At 33.7% G+C, this 23,812-nt stretch overlaps 1 protein-coding gene across 1 annotated transcript; it reads right to left on the bottom strand.

Moving 5' to 3' along the window:
• Positions 1 to 397: 397 nt before the first annotated feature.
• On the bottom strand, positions 398 to 23,811 carry LOC145324712 (endoplasmic reticulum membrane-associated RNA degradation protein-like). The gene is made up of 20 exons (XM_080167309.1): positions 23,703 to 23,811; positions 22,515 to 22,591; positions 20,312 to 20,395; positions 17,842 to 17,929; positions 16,751 to 16,795; positions 15,818 to 15,871; positions 14,842 to 14,920; positions 13,164 to 13,263; positions 10,900 to 10,997; positions 10,600 to 10,665; positions 9,839 to 9,869; positions 9,667 to 9,762; positions 7,467 to 7,516; positions 6,847 to 6,928; positions 5,155 to 5,302; positions 4,465 to 4,617; positions 4,056 to 4,201; positions 3,220 to 3,315; positions 2,393 to 2,528; positions 398 to 529 (listed from the first exon to the last, which is right to left on the bottom strand). Exons 1-20 carry the CDS (start codon positions 23,806 to 23,808, stop codon positions 486 to 488), a joined length of 1,779 nt encoding a protein of 592 aa, XP_080023435.1. The 5' UTR covers positions 23,809 to 23,811; the 3' UTR covers positions 398 to 485.
• Position 23,812: the final 1 nt, after the last annotated feature.

Genomic DNA, 23,812 nt, shown 5'->3' with positions numbered 1-23,812 from the left:
ATTTTGATGCGGCTCCGGCTCCTTCATTAAAATTAATATATCAATTTTTTCATTATATTGAATTTGATAAAATAAAATAAATAATATAAAATATTTTGCTTTTATTTGATTAAAGCTATATAAAAGTAGAAGGATGTGTGTCTATTTGTTAAGTAACAATAGTTTTTCAGTTTATTATATGGAAATAGACCGTTGCCAAATTATAATATTACTTTAAAAAATCATTTTAAGCTAATCTGGAGCTGGAGCCGTTTTTAACGAAAAATACGGCTCCGACTCCACCAAATATGTTGCTGCTCCCGGCTTCCGGCTCCGGCTCCGAAACACTGATAGATAAATAGAGAACGCATTGGCAAATTACCAATAAAAAGACAGACACAAGCACACATAGAGTAGCTTGGCCAATAAAAAGTACAAAATGAGATATCCTAATTTACATTAATCTATTCACGGATCTAACTGTAAAATAAAAGAAAATACATAAATTAGCAAAATTCCTTTTGTATTCGCTTTAGTCTCTTTCTCTCATCTGAATAGAAATTTAAACATTAAAACAAGTAAAATACTATTCTCAAGAAGCGTAGCAACTATAAGCTTAATTTTTTGACCAAAGTAAACATATTCATAAAGAAAGAAACTGTGAAGATAACCTGGACTACAAAGTCATTAGATTCTACTCTCCCTTTTTAAAAGCGAAGCTTTTCTATAATTAGGGTCGGTCCGTACTTCCGTCACAAACGGATAGCTTTATAATATAAACATGTTAGAATTGTCCTATCGATTCCAAACTTTGTATGATGATTCCTGTAGTAGTTAGGTACAATTTAGAAAGCGTAGCAACTCTATAATAATTACAAGAATGTCCGTACCTCCATTTAAAACATGTTGATTTTTTTACTTTTTTAACAACAAATTTTTATGTGATCTAATCATCCGATTGATCTGATTTTTGTTATGTTGATTCCTGGGACAACAAAGTATAATCTTATAAGCGAAGCAACTCTATAATCAAGTCCTAAAATGTAAGTATGTCCGTAAACATCATCCTGTATCAAGCAGTTTTTCAACAAATGTACTCACAATTTTGCTTCGACTCTTATACATTTATATTCTAATTATTCAGTTCTGACACTATATAAGTGTAAATGTCCGTTTGTCCTACCGTTTCAGTGCTTCGCTTTTATGGATGTTGTCATCCTTGTTTAAATTGCTCAAATGGTCTTCAGTTAAAGACATATAGACATAACTTTAAGAGTTATAGAAAACCTTTGACACTAATAATAAAACACTTTTTTTAATGTAATGGATGTAGAATATACGTTGATATTACAACAGAGCTGGATCTTTAAATCATTTTAGTGGTGAGCCAACTTTCCACCAATGAGAGCAGAGCATTTTATGAAATGCCGCGCTGTGATTGGCTGAAATTCGGCTCACCCCGATCTGGCTCACCACTAAAATGATTTAAAGATCCAGCTCAGGGGTTATATTGTCATCAAATTAGTTTGCTAACGTGGACCTCATTTATTGGTTAGTTTGTTCATCCAGTAGGAGGGGAGGGGATAGAAGAAGGATGTAGTTAGCCTAGCCCGTTGCCTATTTAACTTTATTAGAAAGCATGAAAATCTGGTGTAAGATCCAAGAAATAATATATCCACCATTATTGTCCTATCTGTATTTTCTTAGTTTCTATCTAAAACAAAGTTTATTGAACTTTGCAATTAATAAAGTTTTGTAGCTCTGCTAAGTTGAAACAGGGACACTTTTACCCGTAACTAGCGAAGCGATGGAAAAACGGACATAGTAAGATATAAAGTAGATTTTTAGTTGTTTTTTAAAAAGATACGTGATAAATCATCGAAATATGTATAAAAAATTAGGGTTGGGCCGGATACTTTTTTGGCCGGATACCGGATATCCGGCTGATTTCTAATGCCGGATACCCAGTTCCGGCCGGATATCTGGCCAACGTTCGATATCCGGCAAATTACCGGATTTTAGGCCGGATAACCGGATATACGGCGTCAAAAATCAGCCGGATATACTGTAACCGGATAGTTTTAATATCCAGTATCCGGCCAGATATTGAAAATGACCGGATATCTGGCCGGATAACCGGCCAAACCGGATATCCGGCCCAACCCTATAAAAAATACCTACGGACCCAAATAATTTATATACTGGATGCTCATTGGTTATACAGGGTATATTCACAAGTTCAGAAAATAACATTTTCCAAATAATGTTAGGAACGGACAGACAACGTGAATAAAGGAGTAGCTTCTCTTCTACGTCGAATTCAGTAATTTTGCCGAAATTAGTTTATAGACAAACAGACAATTGATCGTTCATATTCTACTTATAGAGTAGCTACGCAATGAAAAATATTTACCATTTGTGATATCTTGATGATTCTGTATGCTTAATAAAAATCTATCCAATACAAATGTAAGTAGTTGTTCCATAGTCACTATTAATTCTGGTATGAGGTCCAACATACGGGTGAATGTTTGTCTTTGACGAGATCTACAAGTAATTCATGTTATACTTTATGCAGCATAGCTTTATATATCCAAGTTACAGCCGTATGTCTATCCGATCAGCAAATAACACGTCACTATTAAGCCATTAAGATTCAGCTATAAAAGGGACATTGGACTATTATTTATATTTGTTTCATATTCACGTTTTCTCATTCGTTAGCTCAAAAACTTTGATATAATGTTAAATGGTTGGTACAAACAAGCTGTGCCCAACCTTTTCCTCAATAGTTTTATTATAAAGAAGTGAGTAATTTTGTTTACAATAATTGAGAATATTCACAATTTAATTACTGCTCAATACAAAATTATTTCAAATAAAAATTTACATTTTGTCTCATTAACGATTATTTACAACGACTAAAATCGTCAAAGGATAAATTGTTTAAAAATAAATTGACATTTTTCCAGTGACGTGCAAAGGGTTTTGACAGGGGAGGGGGAGAGTGACTGTTGACACTACCCTTAAACCAAAAGCTTTAGAGGAGTGTATTACTTTTTACCTTGACACCCACCTCCCCCCTGGCTGTACAACGGACGTGTAAACCATTGTTAATGGGGTTGGACAACTAGTGGGGTGTATCCACCGCCCTCAATTTTACTAGGGAAGTCTCAACACCCCCATTCTGTACACCTCTGCATTCTTCTTATTTTATTTGAATAAGTATAACAAGATCCTGAGTGTTTTTTCTTGGAATTCTTTATCCTTAGCTTGAAAATTGTGCAGCGCATTTTCACTTAATTTTCCAGTTTCCTCGGAAATATGAGTCAACAACTAATAAAAATTAAGAAATATATTTGGATTTTATTTTTATGTGTATTAATGTATGTCTGGTCTAATGCATATGATATAGTACACCCTCCCCCCCCCCCCCCCCCCCATTGAATTTTAGGGTGATGTGAATGTCACTTTCAAGTAAATGTTGATTATTCAGGAGGTGGACTCCCCCAGTTATTTAATTGATTAATACCTCTAATAATTAATACCCCTTCTCATTTCAAAAGGGGTGTCAAATTAACATTTTAGGATGGATTAGACTTATCAAAATTATCACATATCACATATACAAATAAATAATCAGAATATAAATGTATAGGAGTCTATATTAATTGTAAGTAAATTTGTTGAGAAATTGCTTGATGCAGGATAATGATTAAGGACATTCTTACATTTTTAGGACTTCATTATAGAGTTGCTTCGCTTATAATATTGTACTTTGTTGTCCCAGGAAATAGTATACCAAAAATCAGATCAATCGGATAATTAGATCATATAAAAATTTGTTGTTAAAAAAGTGAAAAAATCAACATGTTGAAAATGGACGTACGAGCATTCTGGTAACGATTATAGAGTTGCTACGCTTTCTAAATTGTACCTAACTACTACAGGGATCACCATACAAAATTTGAAATTGATACGACAATTCTAACATGCCTAAATTAACGAAAAAAGCTATCCGTTATGGACGGACGTACCGACCCTAATTATAGAAAAGCTTCGCTTTTAAAAAATACCTTTACAAGTTCAGCTTCAGACTTGGGTCTACCGAGAATTTTAAATTTAGTTGAGGAACATTTTGTCACTTGATCGCTCAACTTGTCCTCTATGCTTGTCATAGCTTGCTTGCTTTTCTCTGTTACGTGGTTTGTGCAACAAATAGCTAAATAAATATTCATGTGTAAATTCATACATTTTTCAAGTTTTATTTGACGTTTTTTCTTTGAAAATAACCCTAAAACTGTAAGAATTATTTGAAAGAGAAATATCTTAATTAGCTAAATTTTTAATCTTTTTACTCAAGTAAAATTATAATTCTAAAAGACTTAATCATCCTCTAAATAGCTTAAAACCTGCTCATATAGACGCCCGTTTTTATAACTATTTGACTTAATCACCATGGTTATATGATAAAAAAATAGATACCTTTTATATAACCTTGAACTGTATAAATGCTTGTTTTAATTTGATTTAACAGCATTGAATTTGGATGATAAAGACTGACATATTGTAATCCAATTGTATCATAATTTTTTTCTGCATTTGTTGATTCTTTTTGTTCAGTAGTGGTCTCTATTGCAAGGAGACATGTTTTATCTGATGAAAAAACTTTTGTGCAATTTGCACATCCTATTATTTAAAGTAGTAAGGTTTTTTTTGTCTATGCCTAAGATCTCAATAACTACTGAACAAATTAAATTCTCCTTTTATAGCTTCAAATAGCTCCAGTAATAGTTTTAGATCATTTTCAGATCTATGTCTTGGGATGGTTTCAATCTATTTTTCTAGCTTTTCGAATAAAGAGCCCCTAGATGCCTTAGGGGCATATGTACTAGTATGGATTATGGAAACACACCCATTGTCCCGCAAGTCGCTGAATCGAAATTTTTGAGGAGCTCACAAGGCTTTAATTGTTTAATACTTTTGTTAATAATTGCTAATAAATGAATGATATAATAACATTAGCATAACAAATGCAAGGTACAAAAGGAAAATTTTAAGGAACTAAAACATTGGACAAAGATTGATTTGACATATTTTAGTAAAAATTTTTTTTTTAACTGGCAGAAACAATTTGAGAAAAATAATTTTGTCTCAGATAAAACATTCCTAATGATAATGTGTGATATAATTTTGTTTTCCCCAAGACAAAGTAAATAAGGTAGAGTATGATTTGAACTGATGCTTGTAAACTCTTCTCATCTGAAAATTCAACCTCTCCATGACTTATTCGATCTCTCAACCGTGGCCCATGCGGTAATATCTAAAATATTGATCAGACATGTTATTTTAAATAAAGGGGTCATGTTTTTCACTTTTTTTTTCGTAAAGTTGTAAGTAACCGTTCAATCAAATGCGCTTATTAAGTCAAATGATCTAAATTATGCCCATTTTATATAGATATACATTTGGTCATAATTAGGAACAGTTTGACTTAATTAGTGCATTTGACTAAACAGTAACACAAAACTTAGGAAAATAGGCGAAAAAATGACCCCCTTTGTGTTGATATTCCATAAAAATATTTTTTGAATCTCTAACAAATTAAGTATGTATGCATTTTAAATGTTGTTAAGACAAAAGTTTGAATTTTTCTCAGATTTTCATTTCATAGTAGATTATTTAATGCCCATCATCTATTTATAATATAAAGTAGAATGATGTCTATCCGTCTGTCCCTTAAGATCCCTGTAACCACTGAACCAATCGGATTCTACCCTTCAGGGAATATACCTTAGCCTACTGGTCCTGTGGTGGTTTTAGGCTATTTTCTTGGGGGGTTGGACACCCCCAACCCCTCAAAAACAAAAAATCCACACATCAATTTTAAAAAAAAATATTTACAATAGTGGTGGAGTGGGAGATCTCCAGGTAATGAAAGATGTAATTATAACTCTTGGGGCAAAGCCGCAAGAGGCTAGGGGCGAAGCCGCTAGTTATTAAAGAAAGGACATTTATCTACATAAGTAGCGCAGCAAACATAAAAACAATAAAAAATACAGGCCACTTTCTGAGTACCAATATGGAAGAGAATTGTACAGTATGACAAACGGACGTACTGTGGTATTCGGCAACTCTGGGCCATGCAGAAACCAAGACATTATAGTGATGCTACGCACCCAGCTAAATCCTGTTATTCTACAATTGTAAAGCCACCTGCAAATATGTCAGATAACGGTATTGATTTCATCTCTCAGTTGTCCTGCAAGTGGAGGGAGGGGTGTTACCCCTCCCTCTCCCTTCTTAAGCACCGGAACCTTCCCCTTCAACCACCAAGTTATCAGCACCACCTCAGCCCTGAGGATAAAGGATCTAAGCCTTCCCTCACCTGATAGAATCACCCCCACACAGACTGTTGTTGTCACAGTAATCATCAAACCTTCCCTTTTAGTACCCAGACCTACCACTCAACCCCTCTATGCTTATCTACCTATTGTGCTGTTCCATGGGCTATCCTGCCTCCCCGGGACAGGGATAGCCATCTACCTAACCATTGCAACTATCTATGTTTTACTTGTATGATTTACCTTTAACTATCTTTATTCCTAATCCATATGTATTTATATTATGTTGTACAACTTTAGTAAACCTTAGACCCTGAATAAAGGAACAACTGAATAGACTCTGTTTATTATTTAGTGATTGCTAGAGAAGCGTAGCTTCTCTATAATATATGTGTCCACGTCTGTTCGCACTGCCGTAGTCATTTGAACTCTGGTGTCTGCCATTTAACCTAGGCGGATACCACAGTACTACCACCGACAATTATTAATTAAAGAGTAGCAGCGCTACAAAAAATTAACAAACCAATAAATCATAGAAAAGATGAATACATGATTCACCAAGCAAAGGAATCAACTCATTGTCAACTTCTTCATTTATCATCAAACTTAAACAATATAAATAATTCTAATGGATATAGAATTTACGTGGATATTGTTACACTGACAGGGGAATTTTTTCCATCAAATTAGATTGCTAATATAGTCCTCACCTCAGGTATTGGTCAATACATTCCTCCATGGTAATGGGAGGGGATGAATGTAGTCATAAGGGTGGAGGGTATCGTTATATTAGCTAGCAGTGAGAATTTAGATTTAGTTCTTTTCTCAAATCAAAGTGTAAAGATAGTTAAAATGTTAAAAGTTTGGTTCAGAAAAATGGAAAAATCTTACTTAAATAATCTGGAAATTTTATGTCTTCAAAAGGGGTAGTTGCACGAAGTGCATTTAAACTTGAATCTATAGTGAACTGCATATTTTTCTCTGTTATTTCGGTGGAGCCTAATTGATTGCTATTTATTGTTAATCAATATTATATATGTTTGATGGTATACTTGTAGGTAACTTATGCTTGAAATCATTTCTCTGAAATGCACTTTATGCAACTATCCCTTTAGGATGAGGTTAACATTAATTAAAATGTACCTAAGCATTTCATTAAATGTTGTATAAAGGACATCATGTTCTGCTGTTTTCTAAACATATAAAATAGATAAGTTTCCAGAAATTGGCCAAAAATAGACAAAATCTAATTTAGTTAGACATTAAAATAAAAGAAAAGAGGGGCATAAGCTATATTTAACTCTGATTTTGTATTGGGTGTTTGAAATCAGGTAATAGCGTCGGATATGTAAACACAGCCGAGTCTGTACATTAGGAGAGAAAGAAATGTGCTAGCAGACGAAAATGGTCTCCACATAGTTGTGTCGATTATAAATCTATACTTATATATTTATTAGTTAGACACATACATATACAATACATCCGTACTACTTATGGCAAATGGAAGGGTAGAAACACAGTAAAGAAACATTTTTTATTGGTGAAAAAGGAAAAACTTTTCAAAAAACGTTTTAAAAAACAACATATTTTGATACTTTTTGTTAGGTCAAAAGATCAAAAAAAAGACATTGATATGACATTTTTTTATCATGACGTTTATTATACATGATTTTAATAACAAAAGAGTCTTATTAAATTTATTTTATATTATATAAAATTAAATAAACGATAAATGACTCAAATAAAAAAGTACTTATACAACAAGAACTTATTAAGAGAAATGATTTCATATTTGGAAAATTTCCTAATTAATACCCAGAGATCCCGCCAATTATTCCCTGTGATTGGCAAGTTATAATAAATAATCATGTCTTATTATAATAACAAGGATGACACCATTCATAAAAACAAAAGGTGATCGTGTAATTAGCATATTCTTCAGACAACAACTTTTTTTATTGTGAGACCTTTAGGCCGAATATCCGGCTATTTTCAATATCCAGCATACTGAAAATACAGGATATCTGGCTGATTTTATGCCGGATATCCGGTAATTAGCCGGATATCGAACGTTTGCCAGATACCCGGACGGAACCGGATATCCGGCATTAGAAATTAGCCGGATATCCGGCCCAACCCTAGTAGGTAACATTTTTAACGTCTCTATTATGACATGGTGTATTCAAGACTAGAACCCAATATCTCCCAGGCAGAAAGCAGGCACGTTATCATTCATGCTAAAGGGTAGTGGTACCCTCCACCAAAAACAAAAAAAAACTTCCACAGACCTATAAGAAGATACATTGTAAAGAAGAACCATATCGGTCCAGTAGTGAGGGAAAGACAGATCCTGTGAAATTTACATAAAAAAGTTGCTAGGTATGCTTTCTAGGTTCTACCTAATCTCAAAAACAATCTTAATAATAACAACAGATGCACACACTTCATAAAGAAAAGCTTTGCTTTGGAATATCACCCAAGATAATTGAATTGTATTTTTTTTATTAAGAAAGAAAGGTGCGCAATGGTTTTTCATAACATTGGTTTCTAAGATCATTAAAACATTTTTCTTTTCATTTATCGTCATCATAGAATAGTTGATTTTAGATTGTGTTCAGATAAAAGCGATGCTATTTTACAATAAGGTATTTTCATATGGAGTCAGTAAGTTGTTTGGCGTGACGGATATCTTAATGGCAATGGCATGCTTGTTAGAATGGTCCTAACGATTTCAAACCCTGTATGATGATAACAGAAAAGAACCACCCATCCATTTTTTTAATAATTGAAATAAAGGGGGAGAGGGAGTGGAGGGGAAGTTTTTGGTATGTCTGTTTATTACTTTAGACTGGGTTAAGTTAGATTATACTGAGATGGGTTTTTGAAAGATGAATGCCGCGTTTTTACGACATTTTTTCGACATTGATTGATTGATTGATTGAACGATAAAATTATCATTTTAGCCATTTGTATAATGTCTAATACAGCTCTAAAAAGATGCATTGATTAATATGCAGCAAAAATGGATTAAAAATAATTTGTTTTTCTTCTATGAAGGCCGTACCAACAAAAACAAAATAATTAAATAAATAGTTGTATACTCTGTTTAAATTTCGCGAATTGAAAAAACGCGGCATTCATCATTCAAAAATCCATCTCTGGGCACTGGGTATTCCCGCAGTGTTTTGGTCCTCAGCAGGGGTTAGGCAAAGGGAAAAAATGTAACTCCTTATTTTTTATTTATTTCAGAAATAAGGGGGAGGGTTCAGTGCTGTGTATGGGTTCAATGCTCGATAGACACCTAGAGGGAAAGTCCCCCAAAAAAATTAGCTAAAAAACTTACCATTCTTTCAGGACATTTGTTGACAAGTATAAACAAGTTTCTGAGCACATTTTCCAGTATAGTTAGTCCAACATGAAGCATTATTACATCAGCACTCTATATTAATAAAACATTGATTAATCCAAAGACCAAAAAATTAAAAAGAATTTTAATTAAGTTATTTTAAGTTAACCTTAGTGTTGTTTTGTTGAAGCTCTATGCACCTAAAAATAACAATTCAAATTGGTTATTTCATTCAATTACAGGGGTGTATATTTCAAACAAGATTCTTTTTTCCCCTGCTGCAATTTTTAAAAAAATTTCCCCTACTAGTTTTTTCGGGTATAGTTCCTTTCGTGACATCGCACCTTAAGGGGCGATTCTTTGTATTTTTCACAGTAGGTTTTCTCCTATTTCTAGCCCCTGCGGGGGGCTCTAACCCTGCGGGGCCAATTACCTAACCCTGTGGGGCAATCATCTAACCCAATATAACCTAATCTAACCTAAAATAACCTATAAAAAGCCATTTTAAAAATACGACAAATCGCCCCTTAGGGTGCGATGTCACGAAAGGGACTATTCCCGTTTTTTCCAGCAAGAAAGGGGTAAAAATGGAAAAAAATTGTCAGAACTCTTTATTTTATTCATATTATCCCCCCTCAAACAATTAAATCCTTTTAGTTTTTTTCACCAAGGAGGCGAGAGAAATGGAAAAAAATGTTTTCAGTTCTCTTAATTTTTACAATAACCCCCCCCCCCCCCAAACCACAGATTTTTCTTTATTTTTTCCCCACCCGGAATATACATCCCTGTTTAATTACTAGCTTACAGTCGTGATAAAATAACAAAATAATACCATATTCAAAAGATTCTATTATTTCTAGACATAAACGCTTTAGATTCAATCAATATACATTTCTACATTGTATAATTAGATAAATGAAATTATTTTACCTTTCCAATAACCTAATCTGATCAGGCATCAAAATGTTAGATTCTTTAGAATTTCCAATGATTCCTTTCAAAAAGGATATAGAATAAGTGGATAAATTGACGGGGGGAAATTAGTTGTCAATTTAGGTTGCTAATATGGACCTCATTGATTGGTCAGTTAATTAATCCAATAGGAAGGGAGGGGATAGGTTAAAGAAGGTGGATGGGGGAAATCGTTGTTATAGCCAGCTGAGAGTGTCACTTTAATTGACTACATGAAAATCTGGTGCAACATCCAAGTAATAATATATCCATTTTCCTATCAATGTAATGTCTGTTATGTTTTGTATTTGTTGTTGAATGGTTATAGTCCTATCTAGATTGCAGGTACTTCGTTTCACCAGGACAATTTTATTCTCCTGAAACATATTAAAACATAGAATTCAACAAATTCTTTTTTAGAATAGCAGAGAAAAGGGAATGTGATTCTGGCAAACCATTCTAAACGAAAATATCCGTACAACCCCCTAATTCTTTTTCCTTCCCTACTTAACCACCCCTCTTCAGTTACATAAAAAATAAGATATACCCTCCACCTTACTTCCAAAGGTTTCGTGATTTTTTTTGTAGAATTGATTGTTAGAATAACTAGGCCTGTTAGAATTAGGGATGGCAATCCGGATCCGGGATCCGGAATCCGCCCAATTTTTGGGCAAATTTTGGAATCCGAATCCGGAATCCGTTTTTTAATAGCGGATTCCGGATTCTTACTTGGTAGGCTAAAATTACAAATACAAATACAAATAACAGTTTTTTTCAGACAAAACTTATTTAAAATGTGGCAGACATATACCTAAAAAGTATTTTATTGTTTCTTCTTAACTACAGGTATAATGGTAGCTAGCATCCAAAGTTGCGTTTTTTATAAGTATTTATTTTCTTTTCACAGCTTTTCATGCTTCATTTATTTTTTTTAAAAAGCCTTTTAAAATACTGCTAGAATCCGGAATCCGCCAAAATTAAGAATCCGGAATCCGCCACTTTTTTGACGGATGCTTTAAAGAATCCGGAATCCGAATCCGGCCCAAAAATTCGACGGATTGCCATCACTAGTTAGAATAGAAGCATCCCTATAATTAGGCTCAGTCCTTAAAAATAGGATTGCAAATAAGACTAGCAAAGGCCTCGCAAACAATGATGATTACTTTTTTTCTAGTAGCGAAGCTGATTGGATTAATTTTGATTGATTGATTAGCCATAGTCTCTTAGGGTTTGGACCTAAGTAGTCATGGAGTAGGCTGAGACACTTTTGTATAGCCACTAGGACTATTAAGCTCCACGTTTAAGCCCATTATGACTTGACCCGCTATCTCATGAGAGCTACTCATTATTACCTCACCCTCGCCGAGTATGGTGGTGTCCCAAATTATGTCACCGTAATGAATAATGATCTCCGCAGAGGAGCTTGGGATAAGGGTAGTACTGATATTATGTACTTGACTATTAAGTATCCAAACTTACTCAATAATCCCCTTCTTACACAACCAGGGGAAGTTGCGTGAATGTATTCAACTGAGAAATTCAAGTTGCCACATGGGGACTAGATCTCGAAATCTCATCACAAAAGTTGGATTAACGATTAAAAGCTGATTGGATTAACAGAACATTAATAGACATAGGGAAAGAAGAAGACAAAAATAGTAAGATGTAGAAAAGTAAGAGGCAAAATAAAAAATATGAAAAAACAAGGATATCAAAGTCCATAAATAGCGTAGCACAAAAAAATATGAAATAGACAAACGGACATAGTGAGGTCTAGAGCAGGTGTTCAGTTCTAAAAAAAATGGAAAAAAATCACGAAACCTTACAGTTTGTTTCTTTTTACAGCATGACCAGCAGACAGACGGACAAAACAATGAAGTGATTAGATGCATATGTCATAGGAATCTTCAATAAAAATTCAAGCTTTCTACCTTAAATAACAGCCAAGAAAATCACTTTTCCTCCACAGCGTCACGGAATGACAGACGGACATGCAAGTTTAATTATAGAGTAGCTTTGCTACAAATAACTCTTACTTCATAAAATAACAAGGATGACAACATCCATAAAAGCGAAGCAATGAAACGGTAGAACAAACGGACATTAACACTTGTATAGTGTAAGAACTGAATAATCAGAATATAAATGAATAAGAGTCGAAGCAAATTTGTATGTAAATTTGTTGGAAAACTAAATAGGACTTGATTATAGAGTTGCTTCGCTTATAATATTGTACTTTGTTGTCCCAGGAATCAGTATACCAAAAATCAGATCAATAGGATAATTAGTTCACATAAAAGTTAGTTGTTCAAAAAGTAAAAAAAAATCAACATGTTTAAAATAGACGTACGGACATTCTGGTAATGAATATAGAGTTGCTACGCTTTCTATACCGTACCTAATTACTACAGGAATCACCATGCAAAGTTTGAAATCGATAAGACAATTCTAACCTGTTTAAATTAACGAAAAAGGCTAACTGTAACGGACGTACGGACAGACCCTAATTATAAAAAAGCTTCGCTTTTATAAATACTACCTACCACTAATTTGAAATGTATTGTATTGAATATTATGAAAAGCAATGGTGCTAGGGTTAATGGTAGATCTCCGGGTAATACAAACCCATGCCACACCAGATTTCTAAATTAGTAGGAGATATAATATATTTAATCTATAATACAAAGTAGAATGATGTCTGTCCGTCCGTCTGAAGCTTAAGCTCTCGGTAACCACTGAACCGATTGGATTCTACTCTTCAGGGTATATACCTACTGGTCCTGTGGTGGTTTTAGGCTATTTAATTAGGGGGCGAGACACCCCCAACCCCCCAAAAAACAAGAAATCTCCCCGTTTTTTTCTTTTTTTTGCAGAAGATTTCCTTGGTCCTTTGTTTTGCTGAAGATTTCCCTGGTCCTTTTACGAATTTCACCTTAATTTTTTTTGATCACCTATTAGGGCAAAGCCGCTAGTCCTTATAATAAAGTAACAGGATGTGTGTTCGTCTGTCTGTTTGTTTGTACAGAAGGATCTCGCTAACCGCTGAACTGATCAGGTTCTCTTTAACAGGGTTTTCATAGGTCCCGGGAAGTTTTATAACTATTTTTGAGAAGGGTACCACCACCCTCCCAAGAGAAATCACAAAAAAAATCAAATTTTTTAAAGCACAGAAACTTCAACGCAACATAGATAGGTATCGTAGAGACTTGAACCCTCCAAAGAAACATTTAAAGTGCCACTAGAGGCCTCTAGGGGCGTAGCCTCTGGTAACAGAGATATAGAGATAAGATAATGAATGATTAATCAATCTTCTTTTTAACACTTATGTGTAATTCTGCATTTTGTAAGGAATGAAAGTTGTGTCGATTGATTTTCACAGTGATTATTTTTTTAGACTCACTATAATTCAAACTGTTTGTACATTCATCAATAAACTCATAAACAATGGAATTGCATGTTCTGATATAAAATAGACTTCTGACATTTCTTGTAACGATTCGCTTGCCCAATAAATCTCTTGTTTACACAAACGTCGGTAAGTCCATAATAAAAACTTCCGAGAAATATTTTATTCAGTCCTTATATGAAATAAAGTTCTTTTTTTAACTCCCTTTGTCCATCTGTCTATGTAAATATTTTTTGTATTTTAATAATAAAAGTCTTAATGTTTAAATTCTCTGTTAAAAAAACAAGGATGACAACATCCATAAAAGCGAAGCTCTGAAACGGTAGGACAAACGAACATTAACACTTGTAGATTGTCAGAACTGAATTAGCAGAATATTAATGCATCAGTACAAACAATATTTTACGAAAATTTGTTGCAAAACTGCATAAATAGATGATACTGTTTAAGGACATACTTAGATTTTTGGGACTTGTTTATAGAGAAGCTTCGCTTATAACATTGTACCTTGTTGTAATAGGAATCAGTTTTAAAAAAATCAGAAGAATCGGATGATTTTAACATACAAAAATTTGTTGTCAAAAATATTAAAAAATCGACATGTTTAAAATGGACGTACGGATATTCTGGTATTGTTTATAGAGTTGCTACGCTTTCTAAATCGTACCTAACTTCTACAGGAATTACCATGCAAAATTTAAAATCGATAGGACAATTCTAACATGCCTAAATTAACGGGAAAAGCTATCCGTTACGGACGTATGGACGGACGGACCGACCCTAATTATAGAAAAGCTTCGCTTTTAAAAACAAACCTAATGTTTAGGGATAGAGGCGAACCAAATAAAATTTGTAGCAATCTGACAAAACTTATTCCAAATAATTCAACAAGTTCTAAAAATATAAATCATAATATTAACAAATACATATTATAAATGTAGAAACAAGGATAACAACATCCATAAAAGCGAAGCACTAAAACGGTAGAACAAACGGACATTAACACTTGTATAGTGTCAGAACTGAATAATCAGAATATAAATGTATAAGAGTCAAAGCAAAATTGTGAGTAAATTTGTTAAAAAACTGCTTGATACAGGATAATGTTTATGGACATACTTACATTTTTAGGACTTGATTATAGAGTTGCTTCGTTTATTACATTATACTTTGCTGCCCAGGAATCAATATACCAAAAATCAGATCAATCGGATAATTAGATCACATAAAAATTTGTTGTTAAGAAAGTAAAAAAATCAACAAGTTTAAATGGACGTACGGACATTCTGGTAATGATTATAGATTTGCTACGCTTTCTAAATCGTACCTAACTACTACAGGAAAAACCATGCAAAGTTTGAAATTAATAGGACAATTCTAACATGCCTAAATTAGCGAAAAAAGCTATCCGTTACGGACAGACGGACGTACGGACGGACCGACCCTAATTATAGAAAAGCTTCGCTTTTAAAAAGAGAAAAGAAAGCTTGAAGGAGAGGGATGGGCGTTCAGAAGATCTGACAGACGAAGACATCCATTTACAGAGCAGCTTTGCTTCTAACTAATGATTTTAAAAAACAAGGGTGACAACATCCATAAAGGCAAAGCTCTAAAATCAAACGTTAAAAAAACAAACACATGAGCAAAATTGCTTAAATACAGAATTCTGTTTAAAGACATACTTGCATTTTTAAGACTTGATTAAAGTAAAGCTTCGCATAAAATATTGTACCTTGTTTTCCTAGAAATCATTGTTGCAAAAATCAGATAATTATATCATTACACATTTACCTGGCATTACAATTAGATCCTTCATTAACGATGGAATGATTGTATCCTTGTTATCTAGAGCAAACTTGACAATTAGTGTATTTAAGACTTATACAAAGCTTTTGATTGAACTTTTTAATTTTTGTACTTAAGAGTATAGTCCCTTTCGTGGCAACGCTCCTAAAAGGACGATTCTTCGTTTTTTTTTTCACAGTAGCTTTTCTCTTATTTCTAGCCCTTGTGGGGGACTCTAACCCTGCGGGGCCAATTGCCTAACCCTGTGGGGCAATCACCTAACCCAATATAACCTAACCTAATCTAAAATAACCTATCAAAAGCCATTTTTAAAATACGAAGAATCGCCCCTTAAGGGGCGTTGCCACGAAGGGGACTATTACTGTCTTTAATACTTATTCAATATGTAAGAATTTAAGTTTAGGAAATTAGTCTGCAAACTATTTTCTTATCTCTAATTTAAAGTGGAACAATGTCTGTCTGTCTGTTTGTTTGTTTGTAACAAAGAATCTCGCTATCCGCTGAGACGATCGGGTTCTCCTAAACAAGGTAGCTTCTCATAGGTCCCGGGAAGGTTTATAACTTTTTTAGGGGAGGGTACCACCACTCTCCCTAGAGAAATCACAAAAAAATCGAAATTTATTTTTTACCTATAGAGACTTGAACGCAAAACAGCAAGGTATCGTAGAGACTTGAAAGCAACATATATAGGTATCTTAGGCCTCTAAGGGTGTAGCCGCTAGTTTACAATATAGAAGCAAAAGGATCTATTTTTAAAATAAAATTGTTTTTTAAGGTCTCCCATTATCAATATGTGTTGATTATAAAATTTCTGAAGCAGGTAGCTTATTTTGAACTATTGGGCATCGCTTTTTTGGATATTGCCATCCTTGTAGAAAAAGAATATATTTATGAAACTTTTTAAGAAGTTGGTCTTACCAAACGTCTCGTGTTCTTGTTTTCGAATAGTGTATACAACATCTCCTTAATTATTTATTTTCATACATTTTATAACTCAATTTCAAAAAAATAGTTCAAAAACATAATTTTTCTTCTAAAGTGCGTTTAAAGAGTAGTTAGATAAATGATTCTTAAAACGGGATGTTTGAGTTTCTAGAGAAAACAGCCAAAAGAAAAATTATCTCATAATAAGTCACGTGGCAAAAAAAAAAATTTGTGTTGATTTTAATTAGTGGCGTGAAAAGGAATTCAACAGAGGGATTTGATACCTTGTATGGGGTGAAAACAGAATAATGTAGTCCTACCAAATTTCGTATTTTAGGGAGGTGTTGATTACCCTAATAAGGAAGCTATAATTAACAAGGATTACAACATCCATAAAAGCAAAGCTCTGAAATGGAAGGACAAACGAACATTGACACTTGTAGAGTGTCAGAACTGAATAAACTGAGTATTAATGGATAATTTTATATGTACAAAATTGTAAATAAATTTGTTGCAAAACTGATTAAAATACATGATACTGTTTAAGGACATACTGACATTCTTAAGACTTGATTATAAAGATGCTTCGCTTATGACATTGTACATTGTTGTAATAGGAATCAGTATTATTCAGAGAATCAGATGAATAGGATAATATTTACATACAAAAATTTGTTGTCAAAAAATTTTAAAAAACCGCTTGTTTTAAGTTTACGTAAGGACTTTCTGGTAGCAATTATAGAGTTGTGACGCTTTCTAAGTCGTACCAAACTGTTACAGGAAATAGCATCCAAAGTTTAAAAGCCGATAGGACAATTCTAACCTGTTTAAATTAATGAAAAGAGCTAACGGTAACGGACGGACGTACGGATTGACCCTAATTATAGAAAAGCTTAGCTTTTAAAAATGTAAGATGTTCAAATTTACAAAACACTGTGATTTATGTATGAGAAGTTACTCCTTTAGACATAAGTTTAAAAGCTTGACTGTTAATGATTGTTAACATAAAGCACTAGTTTCTCAAAGATCATTTGACAGTCGTACAGATTGTTGAAGAGCAGCTGTGCTGCTAAATTTTGGTTTACCTAAAAATCTTTCTAAACTTGGTAACAAGATGTGGAGGAAAATAAGATTATCTGTTTCATCTTCAATATTAAGCACATCCAGCAGACCCTAATTAAACAAGGATGACACCATCCATAGAAGTCTCAAAAAACGCGCGGCTAGAGCTGTAGGTACTACACAATAAGAACACACTTCTTAGTAGAAAATATATTTCGCTTTATTCAAGCCTTCTCAATTCTAATTGTTTGAGAGTTTCAGTACAACTGTACTAAAAGTTAAGCTCTGAAAATGTAGGACAAACGAACATTGGCATAAAGCGTCAGAACTGGACAAGTAGTTTATTAATTCAAAAGTTTTAACAAAGGGAAAAGAAGGTTGCGGGTAAAATCCCTAAAAGTGTGTGTTTTAATAATTAAGGATAGTAATAGACGATAATATACACTAAATATGTGTATTTCTTATTGAAAAGAACTATAGTCAAATTTTTTTTTAAAAGTTAACATAAATTTTTATCGATCTACTACTGTTTTTAACTTGAAACACACAACCTTTACGGATTTTACCCGCAACCTACTTTTCCCTTTGCAAAATTGCGTAAATACAGGATTCTGTTTAAAGACATACTTATATTTTTAGGACTTATAACTTGGCTTAAACTATCGTACCTTGTTGTCCTTGGAATCATTGATAAAAAATCAGATGAATAGGATAATTATGTCATACAAAACTTGTTGTCAAAGAAATGGACGTATGGACCTTCCAGTATGCTACGCTTTCTAAATTGTACCGGAATAATTAATAAAATATTCCGAAATTAACGAAAAGAGCTAAACGCTTCGTACGGACGGACATAAGATAGAACATCTTTTATTATTATACACTTTAATTCAGGGTCATCAAAAATTACTTAATTTGAAAGTTTATTTTTCATGGTTGTTGTCATCCTTGTTGTTAAAATAATATTTCGGCAAATTGTGTACTTTAAAAATTTCTTTAAAAGCACTTAAAAATTAAATGCAACAATAGATAAAATATAAACAAAAGTGTACAAACATTTCGGAATATTTTATCAAATTTTGTTAACAATTATTTTTTTTCAATACCAAAAATTGTTAAAAAATAAATGAAAAATTAGCAAAATTTTTGGGTCAAGTGCTCAAGTGCTCGATCCCAGGAACATTTTACCGTGAATTGCACAAGATCCAAAGTTGTTCAAAAGAAAGGCATCAAAAAAATGTGTCATCCCTTCCGTAAATGTTTCACATTCCCATCCTCCCTATTTTAATATAATCATTAAGGGCATAAAATAGCTTAAAACCATACAACAACTTTTTTTTATAAAAATAAAACAGCTTAAAAACATCCCAGGACCTATATGAAGCTTCACTGTATAGGAGAACCTTATCGGTTCACCGGTTATCGAGATCCATCGCTATAGACAAAAAAGCTTACTACTTTATAAATTAGGATGTTCATGGTAATGGGACGCCCCTGTTTTCGGGACCAAGGCATTTCCCAATACTATTATGCAGATAGAGAGGGGGACAATGGGCTATTTATTATACTTGTCCGCAAAGTTTTATAATATTCTTATTCGTTGGCTTAACAACTTTGGAGATTTCAGTGAACTTTAATTGGTTGGATTATTAAGTTGAGTTTTCAAACGTTTCAACCACTAATCTTATGCTACAGAAGGTCTAGTTTAGTGCATCATCATTGGGAATGTACATTAATTTATCGGCAAATTTTTTAACCCTTTAGATCCCTGACTCTTATATTGATGTCGCGCGCATCTGGCATAGCAGTAGTAGATAAAAATTTTAACGTCTTTAGTTATGACGCAGTTTGAGCAAAGATTTAATCCAAACAAATACAGAGCAGTAAATAGTTGAGCTACGTTTTACGCTATAGTCGCGGGTTAAAACTTTTATAAACAAGGATGACAACATCCATAAAAGCGAAGCTCTGAAATGGAAGGACAAACTAATATTAACACTTGTAGAGTGTCAGAACTGAATAATCTTAATATTAAGTCTATACAAAATTGTAAATTTGTTGCAAAACAGATTAAATACACAAAACTGTTTAAGGACATACTGACGCTTTTAGGACTTGATTATGATTATTGAGATGCTTCGCTTATAACATCGTACCTTGTTGTAATAGGAATCAGAACCAGTATTCAAAAAAATCAGATGAATAGAATAAGTTTAAGATACAAAAATTTACTGTCAAAAAAGTAAAAAACCTGCTTGTTTTAAATGGACGTACGGACTTTCTGGTAACAATTATAGAGTTGCTATGATTTCTATGTCGTACCTGACTTTTATAGAAATCACCTTTCAAAGTTTAAAATCGAAAGGACAATTCTAACCTGTTAAAATTGACAAAAAGAACTAACCTTTACGGACGTACGGACGGACCGGCCCTAATTATAAAAAAAGCTTCGCTTTAAAAAGAAAAAAATTAATCTTATCCAAATATATTTACCTTTATAAATTCATTTAGATGATCAATGTTTAAATTGTAAAATTGGCGTACTTCTATTAGCAGAGGTCTCAGGGTAACCACAGCCTATTCAAAATTAATCAAAAGTTTGGGTATAGTCCCTTTCGTGACAACGCCCCTTAAGAGGCAATTAGTCATATTTTCAAAATGGCTTTTGATAGGTTATATTAGGTTAGGTGATTGCCCCGCAGGGTTAGGAATAGGAGAAAAGCTATTGTGAAAATACAAAGAAACGCCCCTTAAGGAGCGATGCCACGAAAGGGAGTATAGCCAAAAGTTTTTATACAGGGACCATCATATCTATAAGTAGCGCAACTTAACAAAAGCTACAATATATTGTGTGTCTATGTTTGTGCGTACGGAACAAATCGGGCGTTTGTAAAAAGGCACAGTTAATACTAATAGTTATTGTGCGAGAGCACGTTCAAGTAACTCAGAAAGACAGACAGTATAGACATACCATAATTATTGAGGAGGTGCACTACCTAAAATTCAAATTTAGCAAAATTAAATTTCAAATCAGCCTTAGAGAAGTAGGGGACATTGGACTGTAAATTAAACTGGTACTTAAACGTTTTAAAACTATGTTATCTTATTCGTAGGCAGGCTTAAAAAGTTTTGGTACTTATAATGCATTTTGATCAGACCCAGGGAAAAGGGAATGTGATTCTGAGCTCGATCTTTAAATCGTTTATAGGTGATTTAAACCGGGGCGATTCATTTGGCGCACCATCAAATTATTAATATCAATCTTTAAATCGAATTTGCATGAGCGATTTGAATCGGGCAGTGGCGCGGGCCCGGCGCGGCAATGGCACTCACCGAGTGGCATTGCCGGTTTAAATCGGGGTGAATCATGCACTGAGCCCCAACGAAAGACCCATTGCATATGTAATAAATGGATATTTTTTTTAATTACTTTAATATTTTATTGCAAAACTATCGTGAAAACATTTTTATAGTTATTTTTAAAATAAATTATATATTAATGTTTTATATAAAATACCATACTGACACGGTATTTTATATAAAATACCTTACTGGCACTGCTTAAGTAATAAAGTTGTACTGGCGCGGATCGATATTTTAGTGAGTGCGCAAGCGATTTAACAACACCGCGCCGAAAATCTTTTAAAAATCAGGTGCGCTGTGGCTTACCACCAGCGCGCCTACGGTTCACCTCTGAATCGCCCCGATTCAGCGCGGCATAAAAACGATTTAAAGATCAAGCTCTGACAAACAATTCTAAAGGAAAAGGGGGGGGGGGGAAATGTGGTGACTCGTGCCACGACATACCAGCAATTTTATTTTGGGTGCTACTCCCTTAGTTTTAGAGATAATTGGGTGAAATCTTTTGGGCTGGGTCACTAATTACCCCAACTAGTGGTATCTTTCAAAAAAAAACGGCGGCGGGTCCGCCGCTCCCGCCGTTCGCCGCCATTTTCCGCCGCCGCCAAAAAAATTTTTTTTATTGCATTTCTCGCCGAATTAGGCAATTTGGAATCATTTGAGACCATGTTATTTTTTTCAAAAATTTTTCCCCTTATAACCAACCCTGCGGGGGACTTAGTCATTTTTTTCAAATTCTCGTTTATCAAGGTATCAATTGCTGGTATGTCGTGGCACGAGTCACCACATTCCCCCCCCCCTTTCCCCACAATCCCCATTCCCTTTTCCTCCCCTTCTTACCCACCCCTCTTAGTTACATAAAAAAATATAGTTCCACCTTACTTTCAAAGGTTTCGTGATTTTTAAAAAAAAGTTGATTGTTAGAATAGCTAGGCCTGTATCAGACCCAACTAGAATTAAAACCAAAAAAAGTAATCGTGGGAAGGGAAAATTATATTGTCAAAATTTAATCTGTAAAAAAACTTATTTTTCGTTGTCTTATCCCTTATGATCCTAATTCAATCCCAAGAATAGTTATTTCTCGCATCGTATTATAAACAGCTTTCTGCGGATAAAAAATGTACAGTACAATTATAAGATTAAAACTGTTTTTTTTTACCCCCGATATGCCGAAGGCACGGTCTAAAAAAACTGGTTTTAATCTTATGATTGTACATTTTTATATTCGTAAGAAAACTGGAAATAATACGATGCTAGACATATATAGTTTTTTCGTATGGATGAAAACCGGTTCTAATGCACCGGATTCGAATTAATACGAGAAAGTTAAATTTACCTTGGAAAACCATTCTTTTGTGTTTTCAAACTCGTCGGGAATTAAATTTGAAAGTTTATCGATATCAAGACAAAAACCTGCGAAGAAAAAAAAATCATTTTAATCTGTGTTCATTCCGGTGGCGTAAACAGCGATTTACCATTATGGGATGAAAAAAGGTTCAGGCAGGCCTTTCCAATTTAAGGTGTGTGTTTAAACCCCTCTAAACCCAAAATCAAAACGCCACTTGTTAGTTCTCTTAATTATTGTTCTCTTAATTATTAAAACATTATTGCTCGTCAGTAAATTAAAAGCTTTAACTTCAATTTTGTTTTATATAGGGTTGGCAATCCGTATCCAAATCCGCCCAATTTTTGGTAAATTTTGGAATCCGAATCCGTTTTTTAATAGCGGATTAGGATTCTTAATTGTTAGGGTAAAATTAGTGTCTTGAGTTTTTTTCTTTCAACTCCCCGTTTTTGAAGGCAAAGATTATCATCATTATATATAAAATCTGGTTGGATTCTCTGAAGTGAATAACAGAGAACACCAAGAACATTAATATATAGGACATATGTAGCACTTTATTTTTTTAAAAGCCTTTTAAAATATTGCTAGAATCCAGAATCCGCCATTTTTTGGACGGATTCTTGCAAGAATCCGAATCCGGTCCAAAAATTTGACGGATTGCCATCCCTAATTTTATATTTGAATATATATAATTTCTTTTACAAGGAACTCTATATGCATTTCTGGATCTAATTTATTATAGCTTACTAGCGGCTTCGCCCCTAGCCTGTAGGGGCTTTGCCCCAAGAGGTAATTTAAAAAAAATTAGAGCTGCCCCAGTATCAAATTCAAAATTTTCAGGAGAAAAAAAATTGGATTTGCCCCAGTGTCAAATTCAAAATTTAAAAAAAAATGGGGGGGGGGGATTTTTTGTTTTTGGGGGCGGTTGTAGGTGTCCCCCCCCCCCCCCAAGAAAATAGTCTAAAACCACCACAGGACCAGTTGGTATATTCCCTGAAGAGTAGAATTTGATTGGTTAAGTGGTTACCGAGATCTTAAGGGCCAGACAGAGGGACAGACATCAAGCTACTTTGTATTATAGATAAGCGAGTCTTGATAAAGATTCTAGCAACATTTTACTGTGAACTGCATCCGATCTCTATTTAAATTATACATATTTTAACTAGAATATCTTCATACCATTTTCATTTAGGTATTTTCGTTCAATTAAAACACCATAATTTGTGTCATTTGGAAGATTTTTCATCAGAGCTAAAACATAATCTGAAAACAAAGCCATCTTCATTTCA

The sequence above is a fragment of the Acartia tonsa genome, chromosome 7 (genome assembly GCF_053477335.1).
Source record: "Acartia tonsa isolate MP-2025a chromosome 7, ASM5347733v1, whole genome shotgun sequence".
Lineage (NCBI taxonomy): Eukaryota > Metazoa > Arthropoda > Copepoda > Calanoida > Acartiidae > Acartia > Acartia tonsa.
The sequence above is the reverse complement of the archived record's forward strand: the minus strand, read 5'-3'. Positions and strand labels throughout refer to the sequence as shown.